At 40.9% G+C, this 24092-nt stretch overlaps 2 protein-coding genes across 6 annotated transcripts in view; both read right to left on the bottom strand.

Moving 5' to 3' along the window:
* The window catches only part of AGFG1 (ArfGAP with FG repeats 1), a 37369-nt gene extending 29875 nt beyond the window's left edge, over positions 1 to 7494 (bottom strand). For 2 of the 5 annotated variants that reach the window (XM_074912830.1, XM_074912832.1), the window contains exon 1: positions 5257 to 7488. In XM_074912830.1, coding sequence (XP_074768931.1) covers positions 5257 to 5423 — 167 coding nt within the window. In that variant the 5' untranslated portion in view covers positions 5424 to 7488. Of the gene's footprint in view, positions 1 to 5256 lie in introns of all 5 variants that reach the window. The other 3 variants (XM_074912829.1, XM_074912831.1, XM_074912828.1) reach the window with 3 other exon arrangements.
* Positions 7495 to 20322: 12828 nt separating this feature from the next.
* Positions 20323 to 24036, bottom strand: MRPL44 (mitochondrial ribosomal protein L44). The gene is made up of 4 exons (XM_074912620.1): positions 23836 to 24036; positions 23008 to 23476; positions 21762 to 21940; positions 20323 to 20644 (listed from the first exon to the last, which is right to left on the bottom strand). The coding sequence occupies exons 1-4, from the start codon at positions 24003 to 24005 to the stop codon at positions 20473 to 20475; spliced, it is 990 nt and encodes a 329-aa protein (XP_074768721.1). The 5' UTR covers positions 24006 to 24036; the 3' UTR covers positions 20323 to 20472.
* Between the last annotated feature and the right edge of the window lie 56 nt (positions 24037 to 24092).

Here is a 24092-nt window from a genome sequence, read left to right as displayed (position 1 = left end):
GACCCTCCAATGAATCAGTCCATGCTTGTAGTGACACAGCCTATCATAGGACAGCTACAGAGAACAAGAACATGAGATCTCTGTTCTTCAGACAGCATTGTTAAAACTGGTGCTTTCACAAACAAAGGAAGCTTTAAGGCCACTGACACAAGATTCTGGTCTGGCAACTGAAACATTAAACATTCAAAACACTGTCAACAAGCAATGAACATTTGTTACTAACATAGCTTAGTAGCAAATTATGGTTGAACTTGTGATTGTTGGCAGAGCAGCCATTCCTGCATTTGTCTCAAACAAATGTCAGCAAAGTTGTCTGCAAAGGCCAGGGCTAGGAGGGGGAAAAAAAATATTTAAAGAGTAGGCTCTGCTGGAATAGAGAGTCACTTCCGTGGGAGGAACGGTGGGCAGATGGCTACTCAACACCACTAATGTCCCCCATATCATATTCTAACATGATCCCAAGTCTAAGCCAGCAAAATCTGATCCCCTAAGCAGCAGGAAGTTAATGAGGCAAGCCAAATGCCAAGCCATCACAGAGCAGCCTACGTCTTCAGGTGTCTGGGAAAAAACCTTTGGAAAACCCAATGTCACAGTATTCATTATTATTTCTATGCTATTATTATTATTATTATCAAAAGAGAATATAAGCAGTACTGGCCATTCCCAATACTTGTAGACCTCCCTGGAGACCCTCCACCATCTCACAAGCTCATTTATTGTTAACAGCAAAAGGCTCACACACAGATTTAGAAGCACAACCAAGGTTAATTTAAACTTTAAGAAAAAACAAATAGCCTCTGCATAGTATTTGCTGCCATGGTATAGACATGTTCTTTGCTCTCCATCCATGACACTGAAAACAAGAGTATAGGAAATACCCTTTAAAATATATATACACATACATATAATATACAGAGCCATTTCCTAAACCTGCTCTGAAGGGGGGGGGGGGGGGGGGGGGGGGGGAGAAGACTGAAAAGTCATGTCAACACAACCATAAACACATAAAACACATATTTATCTAACACTATTTATTTAGACCATTTTAATTTCTGCAAAACTTCTTCTGGGGAAATGGACAATAACTGACCACCATTGCACAAAGATTTATTTTTCAGTTTGTTACTAGTATCCGCCATAAAATACTTCAATCTGGCTGACACATAAATCCCTTACCCAGGAAACTTTTAAATTTAAAATTTCAACTAGAAATATTATAAGCAGCCAAAAGAAGGCCATATGATCTAATAATTGTAAGAAATAGCATAAAAGGGCTTTATACACAGTAACCATATGTTCTAAACATTCTTTGCTGCTGCTTCCCAACACAAGCCCGAAGTGCCAACATCTGAACAAGAGACTGAGGAAGTTGGAAAGGGAGGGAGTAAAGAGGACAGCACTGAGAAGAAAGGTAGGCGTGTCCTAATTATCACATTAGCAAATATTTTTTTTAGAGTCAAGATTAAATAAAATTTCTATAGTACAAAACTTGTGGAAGTGGACTCTGGTCAAACAGGAATATTTTCCATTTGAGAATTTAAAAACATCTTTTTTACAAAAGTTAGGAGTGGGCTGACCAGGAGTGGTACAGAAGTACTTGAAAGCAAGGATACACACAGTGAGCTGAAAAGCAAGGCAAAGAGGCATTTGATAAGACAAAGGGAAGGATATCACTGGATAACACATGGTAGCATCCAGAAACACAGACATCGCTACCAACATAATCCTTTAAACCAAAGAGCTTCTGTCAAACCAAAAGAATCTCTTTGCCAACATCTCCCAAACACGGTTTTGCTACAATAAAGAGAAGTCTTGTAATCTTGACCTGAGAAGGCTGCTCCTCTAGAGCATCCCCTCCCACTCTCAGGGAAATGATTGAGTGTATATTGCTACGTATCCTATATTCTTGTCCAACACCAAAAAGCTGAATTAGGCACAGCTTGTGTGATGTTAGTGTGCTTTTTTCCAAATGAAAAGAGTTGCAACACAGGGGACAAGCAGAGGTATTTTAAGAGGAAGCCACTATCCATGAACTTTCTCCTGCATGCACCATTCTGCACAGTGAAACTTCTGCTCTGGTAAACCCAATCTGACGGGAAAAGTTAAAACCTAGTGTTTCGCTTGACAAAACTCACCTTCAACATTTAAGTCAGAAACAGATCTTTTTAGCAAAGTCACTAGCTCTGTCATCATTTTTAGCAGTACTTGAACAAGCTAAGACATAATATTTTTGGAAACAGTGAAGAAATGGTAGGTTTTTTAAAGCTAAATCTAGTAATAAACAGCATCACTCTCCTTCTACACATAGAATCCTTAGTGGAGATCAATGATGGATCCAGAATGAAGGTTTGGGACTTGAATAGAGTGTGCTTGCCAGGACAATGAATAAACATTTCAGAAAACTTGCGAAGAAATGAAGTTAGACTTCAGATTCAAAAACTTTAGGAACAACATGCCTGTCTAAGATGATACCGACGTTAGCAACCACTTCAATTAATTGGGAAACCTTTCTGAAGGAGACTTGTTAATGTACTAGTATTTTAATCTTGCATTGGGCACTTCACACTTGAAAAAACTGGTCTACTTGACTCCAAGAATATTTCCTGTACCAGATTAGAAAAAAAATAATTAAAACAAGAAGTAATGCAAGTCATTCACACAGCATACAAACAAGATGAAGTAATAAGATTATTAAAGCCTTACAGTAAAGCAAGTATTAAGGGGTAGAACGCAAGCAGCCATTAAGAACTACAGAAGCAGCAGTACTTTTACACTTATTTGCCATTATGTGGTTTCTTCCCAAGTCATTTCTCTCCACTGTGGAATTCTACAGTAAAAAGCATTTGAAAATAAACAAGTTGGATGAAGGACTATTCTGAAGGAAGTGTTAAACAGTTTCTAGTTATGAAACAGACATGACCTATCTCTACACTAAGTCTCATCACTAACAAAAATATCCCACTGGCTAGGTTCTAAGGTGTTAACCAATACATATGATCTTGCACACACAGTTTATGAAAGCATTTCGAAGTCACCATGAAAAAAAGCCCAAAATTTCAGAAGAAAGCTTTAAATCCTCTTAACAGTCTCTACTCCAGCTTTAAGTGTAGGTGTTACTAGCTGTAACAACTAAAAATGTTGTTTGTGGTTTCTTTTTTATACCAACACAGAAACACTGCATATTTAGAATGCAAGACCTATTTGCATTTTATTAGACTACCAATACCTTAGCAACTTTTCTTCAGAAAGTTTTTCTCCTTTAAAGCACGATAACATCCAAATGATGGCCAACTTTACAGTAGCTGTCCTCTGAACACCAACTGTTTCACTGCATGTACATCTTTTTGGTTACTGTAAATTGGACTATGGACTTCAGTAGTCCCTATCTCTTGGCCAACAAATAAAAGGAACAAATCCTACTGAACCCACACTAAACAACTCAGCAGCACTCATGATATATTTGTCTATTAAGGTCAAGAAGCACGAAAAATAAAGGAAAACTCTCTCATGGAGCAGTTTTATCAATGCTGTCAGTATAACCAGTAACAACATGTGCAACCATTAAATAAGCTCTGTGCAGTAGCTTAAAATAGTTTCACATGCCAGCACAAATAACAGTTTGCTAACAGAGCAAACAATAGCCAAAGCTGGCCGATTAAATACCATGTATATATCAAAACCTAGAGTCTCTCTTCAATGGCACAACCTGAATGTGTTTTCTATATTTGCATCAAGCCTGTTCAGAAGTCTACACAAAGTAGAAGGAAAAAAAAAAACCCAAGACTAATTAGCTGTCTAGCAGTATAAAAGGCAGTTTGTTCCATGTAAATTCAGCACAGAACTAACATGTTTGCTTTGTTTTGAATCTCAATATAATTACCAACTTTGTTCTAAAACACCAGACCTTACTTGGAAGGCCTGTGTGGGGTACTTAGTCCTTCTTAGTAAGGGGAGAGAAATTCGTTCAGGTTCCTGAATGCCTTTTATGAACTGAAACCCTTACGCATACAAATCTGTACCCCCTGACATACTACTACTACTACTTCTACTAATACTACTTTGGTGACTCTTTGATTCTGATCCATTCCATAAGCACAGTGCCACAGAAACATGAACAAGCAAACGGATTTAGCTACAGAAACAGTAACACTGGGGACAGGGGGCTCTGCGCCCCAAGTTGTATATATGTAACAAATTCAGAACTAACTGGTCTCATCTCCCAGTTTCATACACACTATGTTGGAGGAGGAAGGGTGGAAAAGGGAGGAGGAGTAGTGGGGAGGCCCATGCAGGAATGAGGAACAGGAAAAATGCAATCCATTTTATCAGAGCCAATCCCTTCCCATGGGTTATACGTATAGTTTGTATGGAGTAATAAATGTAAGAAGGCATCTCCTGTGACTTTTCTGATCAAATATATTAAACTATAAGGCTAGAGTTTATCGTCTAAGCTAGAGTTTAGAGACTTGTCTTACAAACTATCATCAAACATAATTTGATACACAAAAGGCCAGGCTGGTGATTTAACGTAACATTAAGTCAGATTTTTAAACGTCATACTCGGCATCCACATATAGGGTTCGTCTCCCCACCTCTTCAAGACTGTCATGAAAGTGACTTGTTCGGCCACGTGCCCGCTCCCCTTTCCCAAAGTATTCTCCGAACGCTTGTTTCGTTAACTGCCCGCTCCGTGCTTTCCGGGGCGGTGGCGGTGCTCCCCCCTCACGCGCGTGCCCTCGGCAAGTGCCTCCATTCCCTTACGTGCAGGAAAACACCTCCCCGGGAGCGGCCGCGGGAGGGATGAGCTGCGGGCTGCTGCTGCCGCGCTCTCCGGCCGCGCACACCCGCGCCCGCGGCTAGCGGCCGCCATCGCCCGGGCGGGGGGCTCCGACGGGCATTTTTAGCGAATACCCTCGGGAAAGCCTCCCGGCTGCCGTCGCCTCCCCCGCCCCGGGAGGGCCCGCGCCTGCCCGCTCCCCTCCGACGTGGCTGACCCAGCAGCCCGGCGCTGCCGTGCGGCAGGGAGGAAGGGGAAACCCGCGGGGGAAACGGCCGGCGCAGCGAAACCGAAGGCGAGGCGCTACACGCCGCGGAGCGGCTCGCTCCGCCGCCGCCCGGGCAGACGCGTCTCCCGGCGGCGAAGCGAGCCCGAAGGCCGGCCGGGGGCGGAGGTCACCCCGCCGGCCCCGGGGCCGCCCCCCCCCTCCCGGGCCGGCTGAAGGGACGGCGCCGAAGGCCCCCCCCGCCCGCACTCACAGGATGCCGGAGCAGGAGGTGCACACGAAGCTGCCCACCGTCATGTCGGTGTAGGTGGGGCCGCGCTGGTCGCAGTCGAAGCACTTGCGGTTGGGCGGGAGGCTGCTCATCTCCCGCAGCAGCTTCAGGTGCTTCTCCTCCTGCTTCCGCTTGGCGCTCGCGGCCATGGCCCCGCCGGCGAGGGGACGGCCCGGCACGGCGCCGGGCCCCGCTCACACCCCGACGGCGGCGGCGCTCCGGGGCCCGGCCGGCGGGAGAGGGGGCCGGGGCGGGGGGGAGGAAGGGGCGGGGAGGGCAGCCGGCGCCCGCCGAGGAGCCGGGGCGGGAGCGCGGCCGCCGCTTTACGCCGGCCGGCAGCACCGCGAGAGAGGGCGGGCGGGGGGCGGGCCGAGGGCCGCGGCGCGGAGGAGGCCGGCGGCGGCACCAGGCCCGGGGCGGCTGAATGACGAGCCCAGGCGGAACCTGCGCGACACCTTTATGAGATCAGAGGAGGAGATGGCGGCGGCGGAGCGGCGGAGCCGAGCGCCCGGGGCGGCCGCAGCGCCCCCTCTCGCGCGGGAGGACGCACTCCCCCTCCCGCCGCGACCCCGGCCCCGGGAGCCGCCTCCGGCGGGGCCGCGTCACCCGGAGTGACCCGGCGGGGCGGGGGGCTCGCCCCGAGGAGCGGCGAGGGACGCCGGCCCGGAGAGGACGCGGAGAAGGGGGGGGCGGGCACTCCTGTGGAGAATCCGAACGCAAAAATCGTGCTAAAATGTGCGGTTCGCCTTTTCTCGGGAAGGAGGGGGTCGCCCCTCCCTGCGGTGGCCTCCAGCGACGCCCCCGGGGCCGCCCTCCCCCAGCCCGCGGTGAGCGCGAGGCGCGGCCGTTGGGGCAGCGCCCGCCGGTCTCCGGGCGCCCTCAGCCCCCGGTGGTGAGGGCGGGCTCAGGCCGGCTGCGGAGCGGCGCCTCTTCCACTAGAACAGCACCCGAGCGGCCTCGGCCCCCGCCCCGGCGGCCCCCGCAGCAGCCCTCGTGCCCCAGAAGTGGGGCAGCTCAGCCGTGGGGCCTCGGGGGCTGAGGCGCAGGCAGTCCCGCAGGAGGCCCGGCGGGAGCGGCCAGCGGGGTCTTCATAAGGCAGCGGGGTTTGTGAGAAGAACATTGTTAGAGGTCTCTCTCTTTTTTTTTTTTTTTTGTTTGTTTGTTACGGAGAGGAAAAGTGCACAGCTTCCCCTTGGGAATTTGGCTGTCAATGCCAGACTGGACACTTTCCTCATCAAAGGAAAGAAAACGGAGCCAGCAGTCACGTATATCTGCTGATATCCTTGAGGAGCATGTGGCTCCAGCGTGAACTCGGATCCACCGCTGATCTACAAAATAAGCATTTGTTCCTTACCAAGTGCCTAAAGGAATATTTCTCAACAGAGTGCAAAATACTTTAAAAAAAAAAAAATCAGTGTACTTTATAATTTGGTGATTTAATTTGCAAAACTGCCTGGCAACACTATGTGTGATTAAAATCTTTTAAGGTTAAACGATTCCCAGTGCTGTGTATTCAAGGTCAAGTTTTGCACTTTTGACGTCAGTACGTATATTAGCACTAGCTTTTGTAGGAGCGAGATCTGATCCGCTGTATTTTCCTCATAGTTTTAGTTTAAAGAATCTAGGTGTTCAGCATCAGTAATTTGGCATTCCTCCTCAGATTTCTCTGGATGTGCTGATTTACATGAGCTGATCAACCAATCCTAAATTTTAAACCCAGAGTATAACACACTGATCTCAAATTTTTCCAATAATACGGATGGCAGGAGTTTTTCATAGTCAAAAATAAACATCACTAACTCATGAAATAATCACGAATGCTTAAACAGCATTCTTAAAAGTAAACACAAAATATTTTCAGTCTTACAAGAACCAAATTCTCACGGCTTCCTCTAATTTTTCACTTTGCTCTGAAATGCTGTTATTCTTGTTATCTCAGAAGGTTTCAGGTTTTTTGCCTTCTACAAAACATGCTAACACTGGAGGCTTGCCAATGACCTAAATGACCTAATGTAGATGACTTTTTTTTGGGGGGGTGGGGAGGAAGTTTAAAGGTTAAAAAACAAGGGTTTTTTTCCTGGAAAATACTTTGGAGAGCAATGATTAGCCACAACACCTGCTGTGGTGCGGGGTTGCTATCTGCAGTTGCATTTTGTTTCAACGAGAGTCAAAGGCGCTTTGTAACCGAAGCGAGAATGTCCAGCTTCAACTGCTTGTGTCGCAAATGTACTTCACATGAATTTCACATAGGAACAGTTGTTAATAAAAACGATACCACTATCATTAAAGCTGTCATTGTCACTAAAAGGTACAACTGAGCTCCCAGGGAACTGAACTCCCAGGTACTGCTTAAATCAATCACGCGCTTTAGTAGGAGTCTTACAGATTTCACATTACACCAGAGCAGGCTCTAATTTGTTTCATGAAGAAACAGTTCTGATGTTATTCATGGTCAGCACCAAGATGGGCTTATGTTAGTAGATAAATGACCTTTATTAACATTAATTTGGGTTAGAAGTCACTTTTTAAAAATACCAAGCTTCTCCATTCTACATATTATGAGCTGATTTACCCCAGAAAACTACATAATGAGACTTCAGAGGGTTGTGAGGATACACTCTTTTGCAAATATCCATAAATTCTGTGGGATTCGGGTTCTTCTAGAGACTGTGAGCTCATCTGCTCCAAATCTTGAGTTCCTACAATCAAGCATCTAAATTTTACCATCTTGTTTCCCATAGGAACCAGTATTTGAGAAATACAGCTACTTATGTATAAATGTATGCATTACACTGTTGACATATATAGGTCTGAAAACTGGCTACATGAACCTCCAGCCCTGTTCTACCTCCCCGCAAGCGATAATGTACTTGTGCTGCTCTTCCACTCCCTCCTTTTCTATTTTCTTGCTGCTCACAGCTAGCACTGATTTCCTCAAAGCAGATGGCTTGTGTTTTCTCAAAATTAGTAAGGGAAAAAAATCCACAAATAAGACACATGAATAAAAACTACTCTTCAGCTTTACTCTTTGGTTTTCTTTTTCCTTATATACTATTTTTCTGTTTCTCTACCCTAAGACCTGAATTTCCTTTTCTACAGCTTCTCTGTCCAAATTTGTTCTTCATTCCCTCCTCCTAACGACCAATCTTTCATGGTTGGAAATATACTGGCCAGCTGTTTATTCCAAAATTGCTTAATCCCAGCTGCACCTGCTACAGCTTTTAGCATTAAAATTAATTTATTAACAAGAGGTAAATCAATTCTTTCTTATGCTTGCTACATTTCTCTTTACATAAAAATCAGGACTTAAAAGTTAGCCTAGTCATGGGTAATACCTGAAAGATATTGCTTCAGTAAGCCCTTAAATATGGGCTAATAGGGTATAAATTATAACATACAAGTACATAATCTAGGGGATTTATTGTCAGGACCAAAAGAAACAAGACTCTAAGAATGTACATTTGGGGGATGAATAAGACATTCTCTGTTTGCCACTAGGATTGAGGTCAATAATATCCATTTTAAAGCAATTAACCCAGCGGGCTAAATGACGTGAAAATTATCATGCTGAAAGACTAATGGGCTATTAAATCCATCTTGCTTCACTACTGATGGGCATACAAAATTAATCCTGGGATTAGGTATACCGGATCTGTGGTTACATACTACTGCAATATTTGTATACGAAGGGTTTTCTTAAAATGCTAAGAAAGAGCACAGCAAGTGTATCTGGCAAGAATATTCGCCTATATGCTCTATTAAAGATTCAGTCAGATTAGTCTGTCTGTACCTGGCCTTATTTAAGCAGTAGCTTTTTGTTAATGAATAGATGCATTTTAGCAAGAGATCAAAGAAGAGAAGTCATGGTAATGTTTATAAAAATCATTACTGATTGTTGACAGTTACTTAAATCTAGAAAATTTAACTTCAGGAAATGGTCAGGCAAATATGATTGAATTATAAAACTGGTTTTATTTGAAATGCCATTTCCCTTTGACATTTTCCACCCACTCTATGACATTAACATGGTAGAAAAGGTAAAATGATCAATAGCCCTGCCTTTATAACAGCTGAAACAGACCTCACAATACAAAGGCACAGTCACATCAGCTTGGGTTTTTTGTAACGCACAAGTTAGTGGTCTTTATTTTAGATGCCATGTTTTATTAATGTGACATACATTAATAAAAATGTTTTGAGTAATGTAGAGTAGGAAGTGATTTTCAGCCACCACAGTAATGAAAGCTGGAGATTCAAAGCAGACATGCTGGCTTGCTGGCTCCGAGGATGACATGGAGGAGGTTGAAGGTATGGGGTGAGAGACACAAAATCAAGAGCTAGCAGAAGAGCAGGAAGTATCAAAAAGACCAAAAACCATAGACAGAAAAAGCAATTATTCTTTAGACTCCTCTCTCAACAGTTTGACTTATCTACTATATCTTTATTGATAGAACAGCTTTAACAGTTTCCGAGTTAGATTGAAGCTGTGTAGAGCCAGGTATGGGGCATTAATAGCAAGGCACACACTCTCCTTGCTGTAAAGTAACCTAGAATTTTCCTGTTAATCTAGACAAAAGAGATGGGTTTTAAGAAGAGGACCATAAAGGTGTAGACTTCCTTTCCAAAGTTAACACAGCAGATCAACATCAGAGGTGATTAAAAAGCCTTAAGTATCTTTCCTCTCACCTTGATGTTTCACTGTTGGTGATAATTGCTAAGAATGAAACTTTCATTGTAAATGATAATTTAGATGAGCTTCTTGCAGTCATTAATTTTTCCAAATTGATTGGAAATTTTGAACTGAAATTGATTGAATCAGTGACATCCTAAAGTTAGTGTTGTTAAAAATATGGTACCTATTGTCTGAATTAAATTTATTGCCTTGTAGTTTGGTTGAATCTACTTTAAATTTTTCAGTGGGAAGGGCTGAGAGTTCCTGGATGGATTCTCATGTAGCACTGGTTACCTTGTACACCTCCCCGTCTTCAATTTTTCAGATTAACTAAACTATTAACGTCTCTCTCATTGAAATACTCTCCTTAGGCTTTCTTCATCTTCTACTTTTGTTTTCTTCTCGTAAAACTAAAGGGAAAAAAGCGCATATCCATCAATAAGATTAAAAAATAAATTCTGTTATTGAATTTTAGCTGTTTAGAAAGGTGTTCAGAAGACTGAGCAGCTTCCATGTTACTTAAATTGTGCTTACAGTTGTTACCTAAACACTGTGCTCTCCTGGCTGGACTGGAACTACTAGGAGATCGTGTGAGCCTGTCTCACCTAAAGATTACAATTGTTTTACTGTTTTAAGATTTTCAGATTTTTATTTTTTTTTTTCAGTGGGGGATTTTTGAATGCAGGATTGTCCCAGCTCAGTGTAATCCCGTCTAGTTCAACAGGAGGTTTTCATATCCAGGGAGGACATTTCAGCAGATAGACTTGTTCCGAAGTTACAGGAATTTTTCATTTTTTAATTTTAGTGAGAAATTTTGATAATGGAGAAGGCATTACTCTCTTCCTGCTTTCTAACTTGGTCTGTGATGTTGAAAGGTTATCAATATTTCAACCTTGCCCTTTTATTTGACACAGTTCTTGAATTTCCACCATGCCTTAAGTGTACAAGATCATATTCCAGTTTGTAATCACAGACTAGGTAGTGGAAAGAACATGCCTATATACAGTTGCAATGAAGGCAAAACATCTGTCATAGGAATATGTTGTATGCAAGGTGTTTTATTTTTATCTTTACAATACCTTTATTTTTAGCATGTGTGCCAATGTTTCTGCTACTGATTTTGATTTGTATTGATTTATCATTATCCTATAAGATCCTGTAGTTGAATGATGCTTTATAAACCATACCACAGATCACAGGACTTTTTGTAAAATGACTGTTTCATGCGTCCTTTCAGAGGACCATGCCAGAGGGCAGTGGCACCCTTTAAACTGAAAAGAGTATATTCATATTTGAATATTGCTACAAACAGCAATAGAAAAATAATGGTAAGCCATATCATATTTTACATTTGCTGGAACTGCCCATGGGAATGTTAGCAATACACAAGGCAGCCTAGCGCCTACAGGTAGAAAAGAGGTTGTGGAACTGATATGAATAAAGTGAGAAGGAAGCAAACAAATGACCTTAGGAGATAAAGAGCTGACAGACAGACCTCAATGGCAGAGAGTTTAACTCTGTTCCAAATTAGAGGAGGGAGAGACAGAATCTAAATAGATATCTAAACCACCAACAATTTCTGTAGTATTTGGCTACATAAAGTACTAAACTGGGAAATGCTTTTCCAGCTCTCTTACCAGGAATTTTCACATTAAAGTTTATATAACATAACTTGTTTCTTGACCTATGAATGAGATTTGTATTTAAAGCCCAGTGTATTTTCAAGTTCAATTCTTCAGTACCTTTTCTACTTGATGAACATTTCCTGCCTGTTTTCTGTAAAACTCCCATGGGAATGAAGAGGCCTTTGTTCCTTTCCACTAATGAATCTAAATTATTGATTAGTCTAATTTGTGGAAAATACTAGTGGTTAGTACTGTCTTAGAACTGCCTTAGATTTGGCAAAAAGGATTACAGGTAATTTGACAAGCATCTTCGGTGAGGGAAACACAATACTGAAATAGAAAGGGGAAGTAATATTTTTAACCAGTGCTCTTTTATTTACCCATACTTTGCAGAACTCACATATTCTCCTTTGGACTTCCATAAAATTTTAATTCTTTTAATAAACGTCACTTGAGGGCTGATTTGGGGAATTAGAGTAGAATTAACTGTTTGGAGCAGGCATCCTTGAGTGCTTGTGTTAATCCTGAAGCAGTGCTTACAACTGGAATCTACTCACAGAAAACAGGTCCAAAATTTTCTAATTCTCTAAGTCAATCTGAATATATAAACAATGAAAAAGGTCAAAAAGGAAGAAGGAAGTGGGCTGAGTCTAAGATGCCAAGACAAGCCACAAAATACTTATCAGGCACTCCATTATCTGACCATTATCTGTATCTACTACTGAGGTGATAGATGAATGACTCCAATATATTAGTGTTTGGATATTGCCTGATGAAGACTTTTGTATGCTGCACTGAACAAATCAATGAATGTAGCAAATATCAGAATAACTAAAAATCATGGAAACATCCATTTGGATTTGAACTGGGATGAAAAAGGACAGTATCTTAGAGTAAAGCAATGGAGACAGACATAACAAAATAGAGACATTTGCAAAACAGCTTTCAGATATCAGACATTCAAACAGAATAATAAAGAAAATAAGCTACGTAATGTGAATATGGGAAAATTAAATTCTTCAGCCACCCCATTTCTGAAAGAAAATATTTTAAAGTGGACTACAAAAGGAAACCCGATCCTTCAAATTTAGTGTAATGTAATTACTGTAATTTTAAAATCTGAGATATGGCCACCAAGATTTTTTCCATGAATCCTTGAGAATTTGTCTTGTCCAAACTGTAGAGAGAAGGGCTTTATGACTGGTAATATTAACCAGTTAAAAGTAAGAGCACTATCAAGATGCACAACAAACAAAAAATCCCCCAGGAAGTGTAGCACAGGCTAGTCCAGTTGTGATGAACAGATATGGATAATCCCTGGTGGCTGCAAATATCCTCTTAAGGGAGGTTTTCGGCAGAAGAAACCTAATCTCAATCTATACATGGGAAAAATACCGCTAAAACTAATAACAGTTTAGCACTTTCCATGTCATTTAGTTTGGAAGTAAAAGGACAAACCCTCAAATTGTTGTTTAGAATAATTCATTTAACAAGGGAATCCCCTGACATTAAGGTTTCTCGTACATTCTGCTATACAGCAAGAGCACCTGCAGTTTCTTGCCTTGAACTGACTGTTTTCAACATTGCAAGCCATAGTTGTAGATACAGCTTAAAAAAACCCATTAAGATGTCTTTCAGTAATGCATTCTCTGGTTAAGTGGCAATGACAGACATGTCTCTCTGAAACAATGTGTGTGAATTTCAATTGAGAATGCAGATTTTGAAAGTGTTTGACAATTAGAAAAATTCTTTCTTAACCAAAAGGAAAAAGAGAAATGCCCATCGGCACTTGACTTAATCAAATTACTTGACATAAAAAAGAAATTTTTTTCATGACATGACAGAAATATTTAATATTTAGTGATTACATGCTTAAATAAATAAATATATATATATATATATATAAAGCAGAAACAAATTAACAATTAAAGCATGGTGGGCATAGTAATATTCCACATAGTGTGTTTTGGCAACTGGAAAAGAGTAAGTGTCCAGAACATTATTGAAGCCTGACCAGAACAAAACCTTGTTTTGGTTTGTTTTTTTCAGTTTGGTTTGTGAACAAGGGATAATGAAGAGAATGAGTAAATACTCTGAAACAGCACAGTGAATGAAAAATTTGGGCTAATGACCACTGAGAGCAATACCCTAGTTATTAAAGGGTATTACTGACACAGACATTTGAGAAGTACTGCCCCCAATGTGCAAGTCATTTTTAAAGAAACAAAAAAACCCTAAACCAATTTCCTCCAGACTACCATGGAGAAGGAAAATTGGCAGGGAAAAGGAATCTGACCGTTAATAAATCATCACAAATATGGAAACAGAAGTATTTCAGAACTATTAGGACTTTTAATCAAGACCTTTGTAATTGTTAGAATTTGTGACACTGTTAGTATAATTTCCTTAGAGCTCTCTAAATTTACCCTGACTTTCCTAAATTATCAAGATCCACTTTATGAACACACAGGGGTTTTTACATCCTGCTCCTCTTTGCGTGGGGTTGTTTCAGACCTCAGTACTTTACTACCCAAGGTCTTGTTTTCCAATTTTTCAGGTTCAATGTATTCATAGCCAGCTTATAAATAGTGCTCTGATGCCAGAACTACCCCTCATCTTACTTTTCTCTGCCCACACATACCTTTGAGCACACAGATAACTGCCCAACTGAAATGTGGACACATGCAGACAGGAGATAGAGGCAGCGCGTGCCCGGCTGCGCTGATTAGCTACCAGCTGCTGCTCAGCGCTGCGCACTTGGCTCGAGTGCAGACCACAACTTCAGTAATTCAGAGTTAGGATTATAACTGTAATCATTCAAAAATAAAACAATTTAAGCAAAGTCATGATTAACAGAGAAACGTTTCCTAGTAATTAATGACAAGTTTCCATTGTTACTAATCTAGAGATTTGCCAGGGTAAACGCTTGTTTTACACTCCTACTCTTTCCATCACTGATAGAGATCACTGCACAAACCCATCTGTCAAAGGGTTTAATTCTGTTTCATCCTCATCATAAAATGGTTATAACAGTCAATGAATTTTCAAAGTATTGTCCACAATCTCAGCTTTGCTCCAAGTGCTGTGTGATTTCTTTCTTTTCTAGAGCCTCTTAGCAATGGTCACAATTGCCCTCGGTCCCCTCTACAGCCAGTTCCATCCCCTTCTATAATGAATTCCAAATAACTATTTGTCAATGTGAACTCTTTGGAATGACATCTTCATGTTAAAAGGATGTATTGTTATGCTTCAAAAATGGAAATTATGTTGAGGTATGAAAAGCATTCATTGCAGGTTTCAAATAGAATATGATGAGAGTCAGATGATTCAGCAGTGGTTTTTCTCTAGAGGAAAATTTTGAAGGTTATTCCAAATTTTATCATACATTATTATTATGCTATTTATTTTATCTTGTCCCTGATGTTTTTGATTACTAGGAAATGATGAATATAGTGCTCCAGTCAAGAAAAAATGTTCAAATTTGTTATATCTAAATTGCCTGGTTTTATCTCTCACAAGGTACCAAGACCAACCAAATTCAGTCTGATCCATACTCATCTCCTAAACACTGGATCTTACAGCCAAGATCACAGTAGGCAGTGGAAATAACCAACTAACTGACAAGTTCAGCAAGGCTCTTTCAAAGAAATAAACCATGAAATAAATTACCTACCTCTGAAACCTGGGAACAATCAACGATTTTGCTACTAGTCCAGATCTCCATGAACTCCAGCAGCCTGCCTGCTGTTCATGAGGCCCGCAGACTGAATCAAAGAAATTATCACAAACCTCACTTCAACATCATCCCTGAAGTCATACGTCACCGACTGTCACTACAGATTCCCAGCAGCTGGGAGAAAAATATGCAATGCCATGGGTCTTGGAAGTGAAACTACATGGGTATGTGCATCTAGAGTAGGTTCATGCTAAAGTAATAAAAGCAGTGAGAGAAGGAATAATGAATTGCCATGTGGGGATGTGCTAAATGCCAATATGAATGGGTTTTTTTTTCCTCCAAAGTGTTGTCTCAGTCCCCCACCTAAGTGCTAGCCACAGCCTACAGAAAGAGACAAATTCAATACTTACCTAAATAGGAATCTGTTGCCAGTAGCAAAGGACTACAGCTAACTATTGTCTCTACTGAAATAATTTGCATTAGTGTTAAAAGGCCTCTTTGAAGCTGGGTAACAAAGCATTCTTTAGAACTTTTTTTTTTTTTTTTTGCAAGTATGCATGTCTTTAAGAGTTAGAAATGCTACATAAAAATTGGTCAAGTCATTTGAATGACTATTGAGAATATCATTGAATGACTATTGAGAACAGACACACCTACCTATTGATGTGATTAATTTTGGTTGCCTATGTAAAGTACCAAAATTAAGTACTTTAAACCAAAATCACGCCTTCAGGAAAAAGAATATTAAATTACGAATGTCAGGTAATGATTAATCTAAAATACATTACTCAAGTTATAAAAGCAAATGTTGCTTTGATTTATATAAGCATCCCAGTCTAACTAGGGGAAAAAAGTGCTGCAGAGCTACTCAGATGCCCTACAAAATGGAACTCTCAAGCACATTTGAAACTTGGTGAAATTTTGACCTCATTGGAACTAAATGCAAAATTCTCTCAACATCAATAAAATAAAGATTTCTTCTGATAAATAACACTTGTATAAGAACAAGTGAGCACAACTGGCAACGAATACTTACAGAGGTAAGGCATAATTTTTAATTTCAATGCCAGAACAGTGAGGTTGTGCCCACCTTGAGCAACAGGAGCAAAAGATCTAATGCTTCTAAAATGGAGCTCAATCTGTTTAGGAAAAGCTTCATATGACATAGTTATGATGATGATAGATTTTCTTGATGGTCCAGGAGTTCTCTGACTGTCGTGTAATACCTGCACTGTAGTAATTCAGATAACATATTTGAACATGAAATTGGAAGTTCAAGAGCATAGTCACAAGCATAGCTCCCACAGACTGGCAGAAACATTACACTTACCACACAAAAATAGAAAGGGATGATAATGTTTCCCTTCTCCCTAGAGCTACCCTTTTCCCAGAGAAGACCAGCCCCAGTTTCTAGGCGCACCACAAAGAGCTGCATTGCAGTATGCCCTGTGATTTAAAGAATCACCGACATCCTTCAGTGCTCTGATTCTGTCACACAAATCAACTGTGTTTCCATATGCAACTTTGCACTATGACAGTGGCTATTTACTGACCAACTGGTGACCATTTTATCTTCCTAATTTATCAACAATTTCTTAGACAAGCTGAAATGGTAAACACACAAAACTAATGCTAAAAACTAGATCAGTGGAATCAATTTGAAAAGATAAAAACAACCTGTCCTTAGATGTTTGCTGCTCTACACTAAATGCATCTCTTAATATTAAACTTCAAAGCTTAGATGTAAGTGAAACCAAATAGTTTAGAGCCTGTTTAAAGTTTACCACAGCACGCAGTAAAGTTAAGGACAAGTAGGGCTCTTCTAATGTTTCTGTACTGCATCATCCCTCTCTCCCTGCCCTACAATAAAGAATGACAACACATCTTTTGATGTTTTGAATTCTTCATGGCTTTTTATAGCAACATAACACCAGAGCAGCTTATTTAATTATCATAAAAAAAAGTTTTGTATAAGAAATTTCAATAAAAGCTTTAGCTTTTCACCAGCAATTTCAAACTCTGAATTAACATGGAGGTAACTACAAAGTGATTGTATTTTAATCTCCTGCCCTTAAATTACAGTGACAATTAACACAAGAATTATTCCTGGACTTTTTTTTGTTGTTGTTTTAAAGAGAAAAATGTAACAGATTATCTGGTCATTATTAACAGAAGAAGCTGCAGTTGAAAACAGGGAGATAATATAGAGTGTTCGGTCACATTATTGAACAGCTTGAGGCACAGGAGCAAAAGCACATACTGAGAATAGAAGTAACATAATAAAAGGGCATGAAAGCATATTAAGAAGTTTTTCTCCAGTTACTTAGCTGGGACCAATACAGTAGAACTTCTCTTACCTTTCTCAAAATAAAATAACTTTTAAAACACTTTCAAGAGAAAGATAAAAGATCTAGATGACAGAGAGTAATCCAAGACTACTCACACACTGAGTTTATTTAACATTTGGAGTAAAATCAAGTCTGGACCAAAATCAATAGCAAAACTGCAATTGCTTTTAATGGATTAATGACTAGTAGTCCATTTATTTCATAATTCAACTTATATATATATAAAAGCATTTATCAGCATACTTATGTTTGCAAAGATCAAGAGCAAAAAGAAAGCTAAAAAAAGATTAGCATATAGTACTGTATATTTGTCAAAAATTTAGCTGTTAGTACACATATGACATATTTTAAGTTAGTGCAGAAATATTGTTATTTGTGTTCTGGTTTACCGATTATAATTTTCACTTTAAAAAATCTTGATTACGAGATAAGGTTTGAATGAGTTAAAGGAAGGGTAGCTTACAAAAGTACTTTTCAAACAACAAAACTATCATGGAATTTCATGAACAATGTTTCTAGTAGAAGAAAAGCTGCCATTTTCACCAGACTTTGTAGATACTTGTTTCTGTAAATCTAACCAATCATTTAATGCCACTTAGATATTGTTTATGGTTACTGATTCAGGAAAAAATAATCTGAAGTATGCAAATGATCCCAGTGCTACAACGGTAATTCCTTAAATACACGCTTGAGTGTCAGAAATTAAAGTACAGATACCATATAAAATGCTTTTCTGACCTCTGAAGCTTGAAAATAGGACGTTTTCTTATAAAAACTCCTTTCCCTACAAAAACCCAATCCTTTCTTTCCATGTCCCCAAACTGTCTTTCCACTTGAGCTCAAGACATTCCATACATGTACTACACAATAAATTGATTTATCTTGCATTATTCAGTTTTTTTCCAGCACACTATTCAGTAATCCACTTCTAGGACTTATGCCCATATTGCAAACTATAAAGCCACAGTAAGCAGATCTTAAATATTCTTTTAAGGTAAACTGCCAGAAAAGTGCTTTTTCCTCTCTGAAAATACATAAATATGTATCTAAAAAATAGTAGGTTGATCAAACTTTGGATGTAAAAATTCCCATTTTCACTATTGTCCTTTTAAAATAGGTAAAGGTAAGAGAAATAACTGATCTGGAAACTAAAAATAGCATGAGTAATTTCTATCCTCTTTACAGATTTTGCTATTATTCCCCTGGAATATAGTGACCTTATTGGCTTTGCTTATGTAAGTGATAACAGATTGCCGAGCTGGAATTTTTCACTTAACACAAGACATTTTATGCATATTTTATGCTAGACTGAACTTTCTGCTCTCCTTTTTATATTCAAGCTTTCACACATGTAATCTCCCATGCCAGAATGCAGTTGAAAGGTTTCACTGCTATCCAGCCAGCATTTTATACACTCTTGATTTAGGATGGAGGCCACACCAAACACTGAAGACACAAATCACAGACTAAGTTATTTTGATGGAATACACTAAAATAAATGTTTCCATCGGGCAGACCGGAGTCAGAACTCATTCTCACGCCAGGGGCAGCCGGAAGGTGCCACGTGCGCTGCGCCACTGCAGCCCGGGGCCTCTCGCTGCCAAGTGCCCTTCACACAGCTCCATGCTGGGGGCCGAAGGCAACGGAGGCGTGTTGTTACAGACAGTAACATCAAACCTCTCTGAATGGCCCCCTGCATATTTTTCCCCCCCCATACTAGGGAAGGCATATTTACCTGTTGTCTTTTTTTACAACCAGGGCTCACAGAGAGATAAGGTAGGAAACACTTCTTTAACCACCGTCCTACATTCAGCTTCTTCCTTTCTTCCTTTGAGGGCTCAGTCCCAGTTTGTAAGATTCTCACTCAATCTGAAAGGAAATTATTCCAAAAGAGGCACAGTCCTCAATCATGCATCAGTTATCTTCTGGTACACATACTGAGTTTCTATGACATTTAATAGGCACATCACACAGGTACCCAAGTTATTCCTAAGTGATGTTCCATTTACTTGGAAGTACAGTAGAACAGCTACAGATGGTACAAGCAAAACGAACACTGATTTCACTGAATCCAATACTTTACTCATGTGACTGCTTAAATTAAGCAGCCAAAACACAGTAGGAAGATGAAGTACCTGGACTAAACAGTAAAATTAGCAAGAAGAGAAAAAAAAAGGCTTTTTTTGTAGCTTGCCTAACAGCTTATCATTAAAGGATGTTCTCCAATTTCTTTGGGTTCAGGCCTTCCTCATCCTTAATTTTATTTATTTCTAGTTTCATAATAATTTTTTCAAATTTTAAAATTAAAAGTACACCCTTTTTTGGAGCACACTCTAACGACAGAAAACAATGTGTATGGTAAATACAATTTGTATGCAAGCAGTAGGACCTCAAAAGTGCCACTTGAACTTTTTTTTTAAAATTGGATCACCAACAGCATCAGTATCATCAACATCACATTTGATGTTTTCACAAAGTCAAGGACAAATGAATGCAGATACAATCCACAGACCGATGCTGCATATGTAATTCAACTCATCAACAATACCCTCAAAACAGTCTCCAAAGAAGCATTTATGAAACCTTTTTCAATACAGTGAGAATTTGTCACACATTGTTAAACATCACAAAAAACAGTCTCCTGTGATGTACAGAAAAATTTAGCCAAAACCAAAAATTCAGAATAAGGGTACTTTTTTGTTTAGGAAAATGAACAAATACTAAACATTGTGCAAAAGGAAAAGACTTTATTTTAATAACATATTTGATTCGACAGTTTCAAGCACTGAAGTCAGTGAATTTTGCTTTCCTAAATACATTTATATTCAGCATGGACATGATTAATTCTTAAGAGAAACGCAAAATGTCTTTTATCATCTAGTTACTGCTGATAGCCTTTTCAGCTGCCAGTCCTTGTTTGGGTTTTGAGTAATCCCAAGGTCTCCTGTTCTCTGTATAGCCATATAGCTTCCGCAGTGCCACACGGGCAGCTTCTTCCTCTGCAGCAAACAGTGTTTCACCAGGACCTTCAGCTATAATCTTCTTATCGCTTTGGGAAAAAACAAAACAAAACATTTCCATCATCAAATCCTGAGCACTACTGTGTATCATGAATAAAGGCTGCTAGAATTTTTTTCCTCCAGTGTCTGAACACTGAAGGTAATTTCTATATACACACAAATGTAAACATTTCTGTTGGGTCTTCCCTGCAAGGATTGTATATTCATCAATGGAAACTAAAATCAGAAATGCATCCATTTCCTGGAAGAGCACTACTCTGTTCCTTTAGATTCCTAACACATTGCTGATTCTTTACAGCAGTCAATTTGTTAGCCCTGTTAAAAATAGGCAAATTCATTACTCTGGTTATCTTAAAGAAGTGAAATGCTTCTGTCTTCTCCCCTGGTAAGAAAAACTTCTTCAAAAGGCTTCACAGAGAAGTTCTCTGTGTTATGATATATGTACTCAGCTCTGTTTAATCAACATCTGTGGGCACTCAATAGAAACAGTTAATGAAGGGACACCAGTGATTCCAGAACAAAAGGCATATAAACCAAAGCACAATAAATCAGAACAAGTTAAGGCAATCTTCCCATGCATTTATCTGCACTTCATTTAGCAAAGTAACAAAGGGGAGCAATGTTACTCCTGGGCAAGAGACCAGGACAAGCACGGACCACACCTGAGACAAGCACACCAGGGATGAGTGGCACCTCCCAAGTCTTGTCTGGATACAGACACTCCTCTTGCCTAGTTTACAGTGCCCACAACTTGAAAACTAGAAAGCTTTTCTGCAATATAAATCTCTCTTCAATCCCTTACCTTTCCCTAAACCCTGGATGATATAGTTGTGGTCCCTCCAAAGCCATTTGGCCATGCTATGTGCAAAGTCCCTACATCAGGTGACCCCAGAACATACACCCAGTCTCTTCTGTGCACTCGATTTAGACTTTGAAGCCCTTTAGTCAGAGACTGTCTTTTTATGCATCATTACAGCAAGCTATGGCATACCCTTCAATGGCTGATTTTATATGGAAGTCACTGTAAGGTTTCTTTTCTGTACTAATTTGACCAAAGAGCATGAGTAGAAAAGTAAAAGACCATCTTCCCTCCTCCCCTCTCCCCCAGCTTAAACCCATTTCACTTTAAATTAATATTGCACTAACCAGTACAACCCAACAAAGTACAGTGGCAGAACCGTGCGGATGCCCAACTGCCTGGTAATTCTTGGTTCTGGAGAAGGGATATTCCTCTTGGTCAGTTCTTCCACTAGTAAGCCCATAGGATTTACAACTTCCCAGATCTCAAACAGGTCTTTTCCAATCAGTTGGGGAATAAAAAAGTCCTAAACAAGAACATTTAGAAGTTACAATTCATGAGAAAGGTAATGAAAGCTCTATCTTCTGGCGTCTCCTAATGAAAATACAATGTTAAGAGGAATTAATACAGTTGACAATAAAGTGCTGATCCAAATGAGGAAGCTGCCTCAGTGCTCCATCACAGCTAAGCACAGCTGACCAGCACGGCTATGTTCGGCAGCTCTGGTTCCAATTTAGCCACTGACAGAGGATGTGCGCCTTGGGCAAAGTGAACTGCCCAGACCTAAAGAACAGCCCCAGCCTGAGAGAGGAGTTATAACAGCGCTTGTGCACAGCTCTGAGCACGAGGCGAGCAGTGCAGTGCTGCTTCCAAGTGACATGTACATCAGAAGAGTTCTGCAAACAGGTTGAAGGGAATGTACAAACCCACAGGACTTTCACTTGTTCAGATCACTCTCTTGCCTGTTAACTGCTGCTTGCTCTTACAGAGACCTATCAACAGTCTCATATCAGAAACAAGATTTTAACACACATTTCTCCATTGCAAAACTAGAAATAAGTGGAAATGATGACTGAAAGGACAGTAGCTGCTAAAACTACTTTGTTACACTGCATTTTAATTGAACATTTTTGTATGAAATATCTTTAGGTGCTTGCATGCCTACATGCAAAACCTACAAACTCAGCCCCTGATTTATATAAAACTTTTTTTTAATTGAAGATATTCCTTACAAGGAGTATTTTCATTATTTGATGATATAGTGCATGGAATATAACACTTTCCCTTAGCAAGTGTCAGCAAATACTAAAATATCACCATTATAAACCAGAAGTATATGATTCTAGGTACTTGCCCTGACTGTCATTCTTAAATAAAAAACCAAAACAGAAACCCCGCAAACCCAAAACCCCCACCTGACCACCACACAACAGATCTCACTGTTAAACTGTCTTGTTATAGGTACTGTCAAACTATCTGGCCATTAAAGTAGAAGACTTTTTTTTTTTTTTTTTCCTTTTTATTCCTGTAACTTCTTAAACCCTTAGATGTTATTGCTGTCAGTACAAAAATATACGATAAGTAATGACTGACCCTGACGAAGATCCCTGTTTTCTCTGGCCCGCTGCTATCGAGCAAGGCTCCTATTACAGCAAAGAATGTCCTCTGTAGCACATCTGGTGGGACGGGAAACTCTCTGCAAAGCGTCAGGTCCTGTATAGACAGGTTTTGAGCCACGTAAGAAACAAGTTCCTGACTGGTAAGAAAATCAACAAGTGCTCCTATGCCTTTTGCAGGTAAATCCGGGTAGGCACCTTCAAAGCACTGCGTCAGGTACGAACGTGAAAAAGACACCCCTTGTTCAGCAAGTTTACTATTATCTTGTAGTTTAAGAGCGACCGTTTCTTTGTCCAGCCCGAGTTCTCGGCGTCTCGCCTCTTCACTTTCAATATAACAAGAGTTAACAAATGCAGTCTTAAGGAGGTCCAAAGAAAAATTTTCACGTAGCCGGTGGCTAAAAGCCTGTATCTCGGCGTGGTAATCCCAGTTGGGCTTCTCTGATCTACAGACATGGAAAAGAATACAAACTCAGAGACAGAACAAGAAGGTACCCGTACGGCAAGCATCGCGCCTTTCAGACGACAGAAAGGAAATGAAAAATCGAATTGTTTTTGAAGATCGAAACCAGTGTTTCAAAACCCTAGTGCCAAACACTGTCGGGTCGCGCACCGCCTTTGCCCGCCGCAGGACGGGACCCCCCGCTCAGACCCGGGGTGCGCTGACCTGCGGGGCTACCGACACGCCACAGCGCGGCGAGAAGCGACTGAGCGTTTTGACTTCACCGGCTGTTCCTCAGCCTGTCGCGTTCCCTTGTCCCGAGTGCTCCCCCCGCCCTCTCCTGACGGCCGGGCCGGCTCTTACCGCCGCTGGGGCGGCGCCTGCAGCCGCTGCTGCTCCAGGTAGGCGCGGAGCCACCGCTTCTTGGGGCGGGGCTGCGCAGCGGTGAACGCGGGCCTGAGCGTGAGCGCGGCCCCGGGCCCGGCCCCGGGCAGCAGCCGCCGCGACGCCCGCAGGAGCAGCCGAGCGGCCATGGCGGCGGGCGCAGGCGGAGGAAGGACGCGTCGCCGCTGCCCTCCGGAAAACGCGGCCGCTCCCCGCTGGTTCCGGGGGCCGCGTTC

The sequence above is a fragment of the Athene noctua genome, chromosome 8 (genome assembly GCF_965140245.1).
Source record: "Athene noctua chromosome 8, bAthNoc1.hap1.1, whole genome shotgun sequence".
Classification (NCBI taxonomy): domain Eukaryota; kingdom Metazoa; phylum Chordata; class Aves; order Strigiformes; family Strigidae; genus Athene; species Athene noctua.
This window is presented reverse-complemented; position numbering and strand designations above follow the sequence as displayed.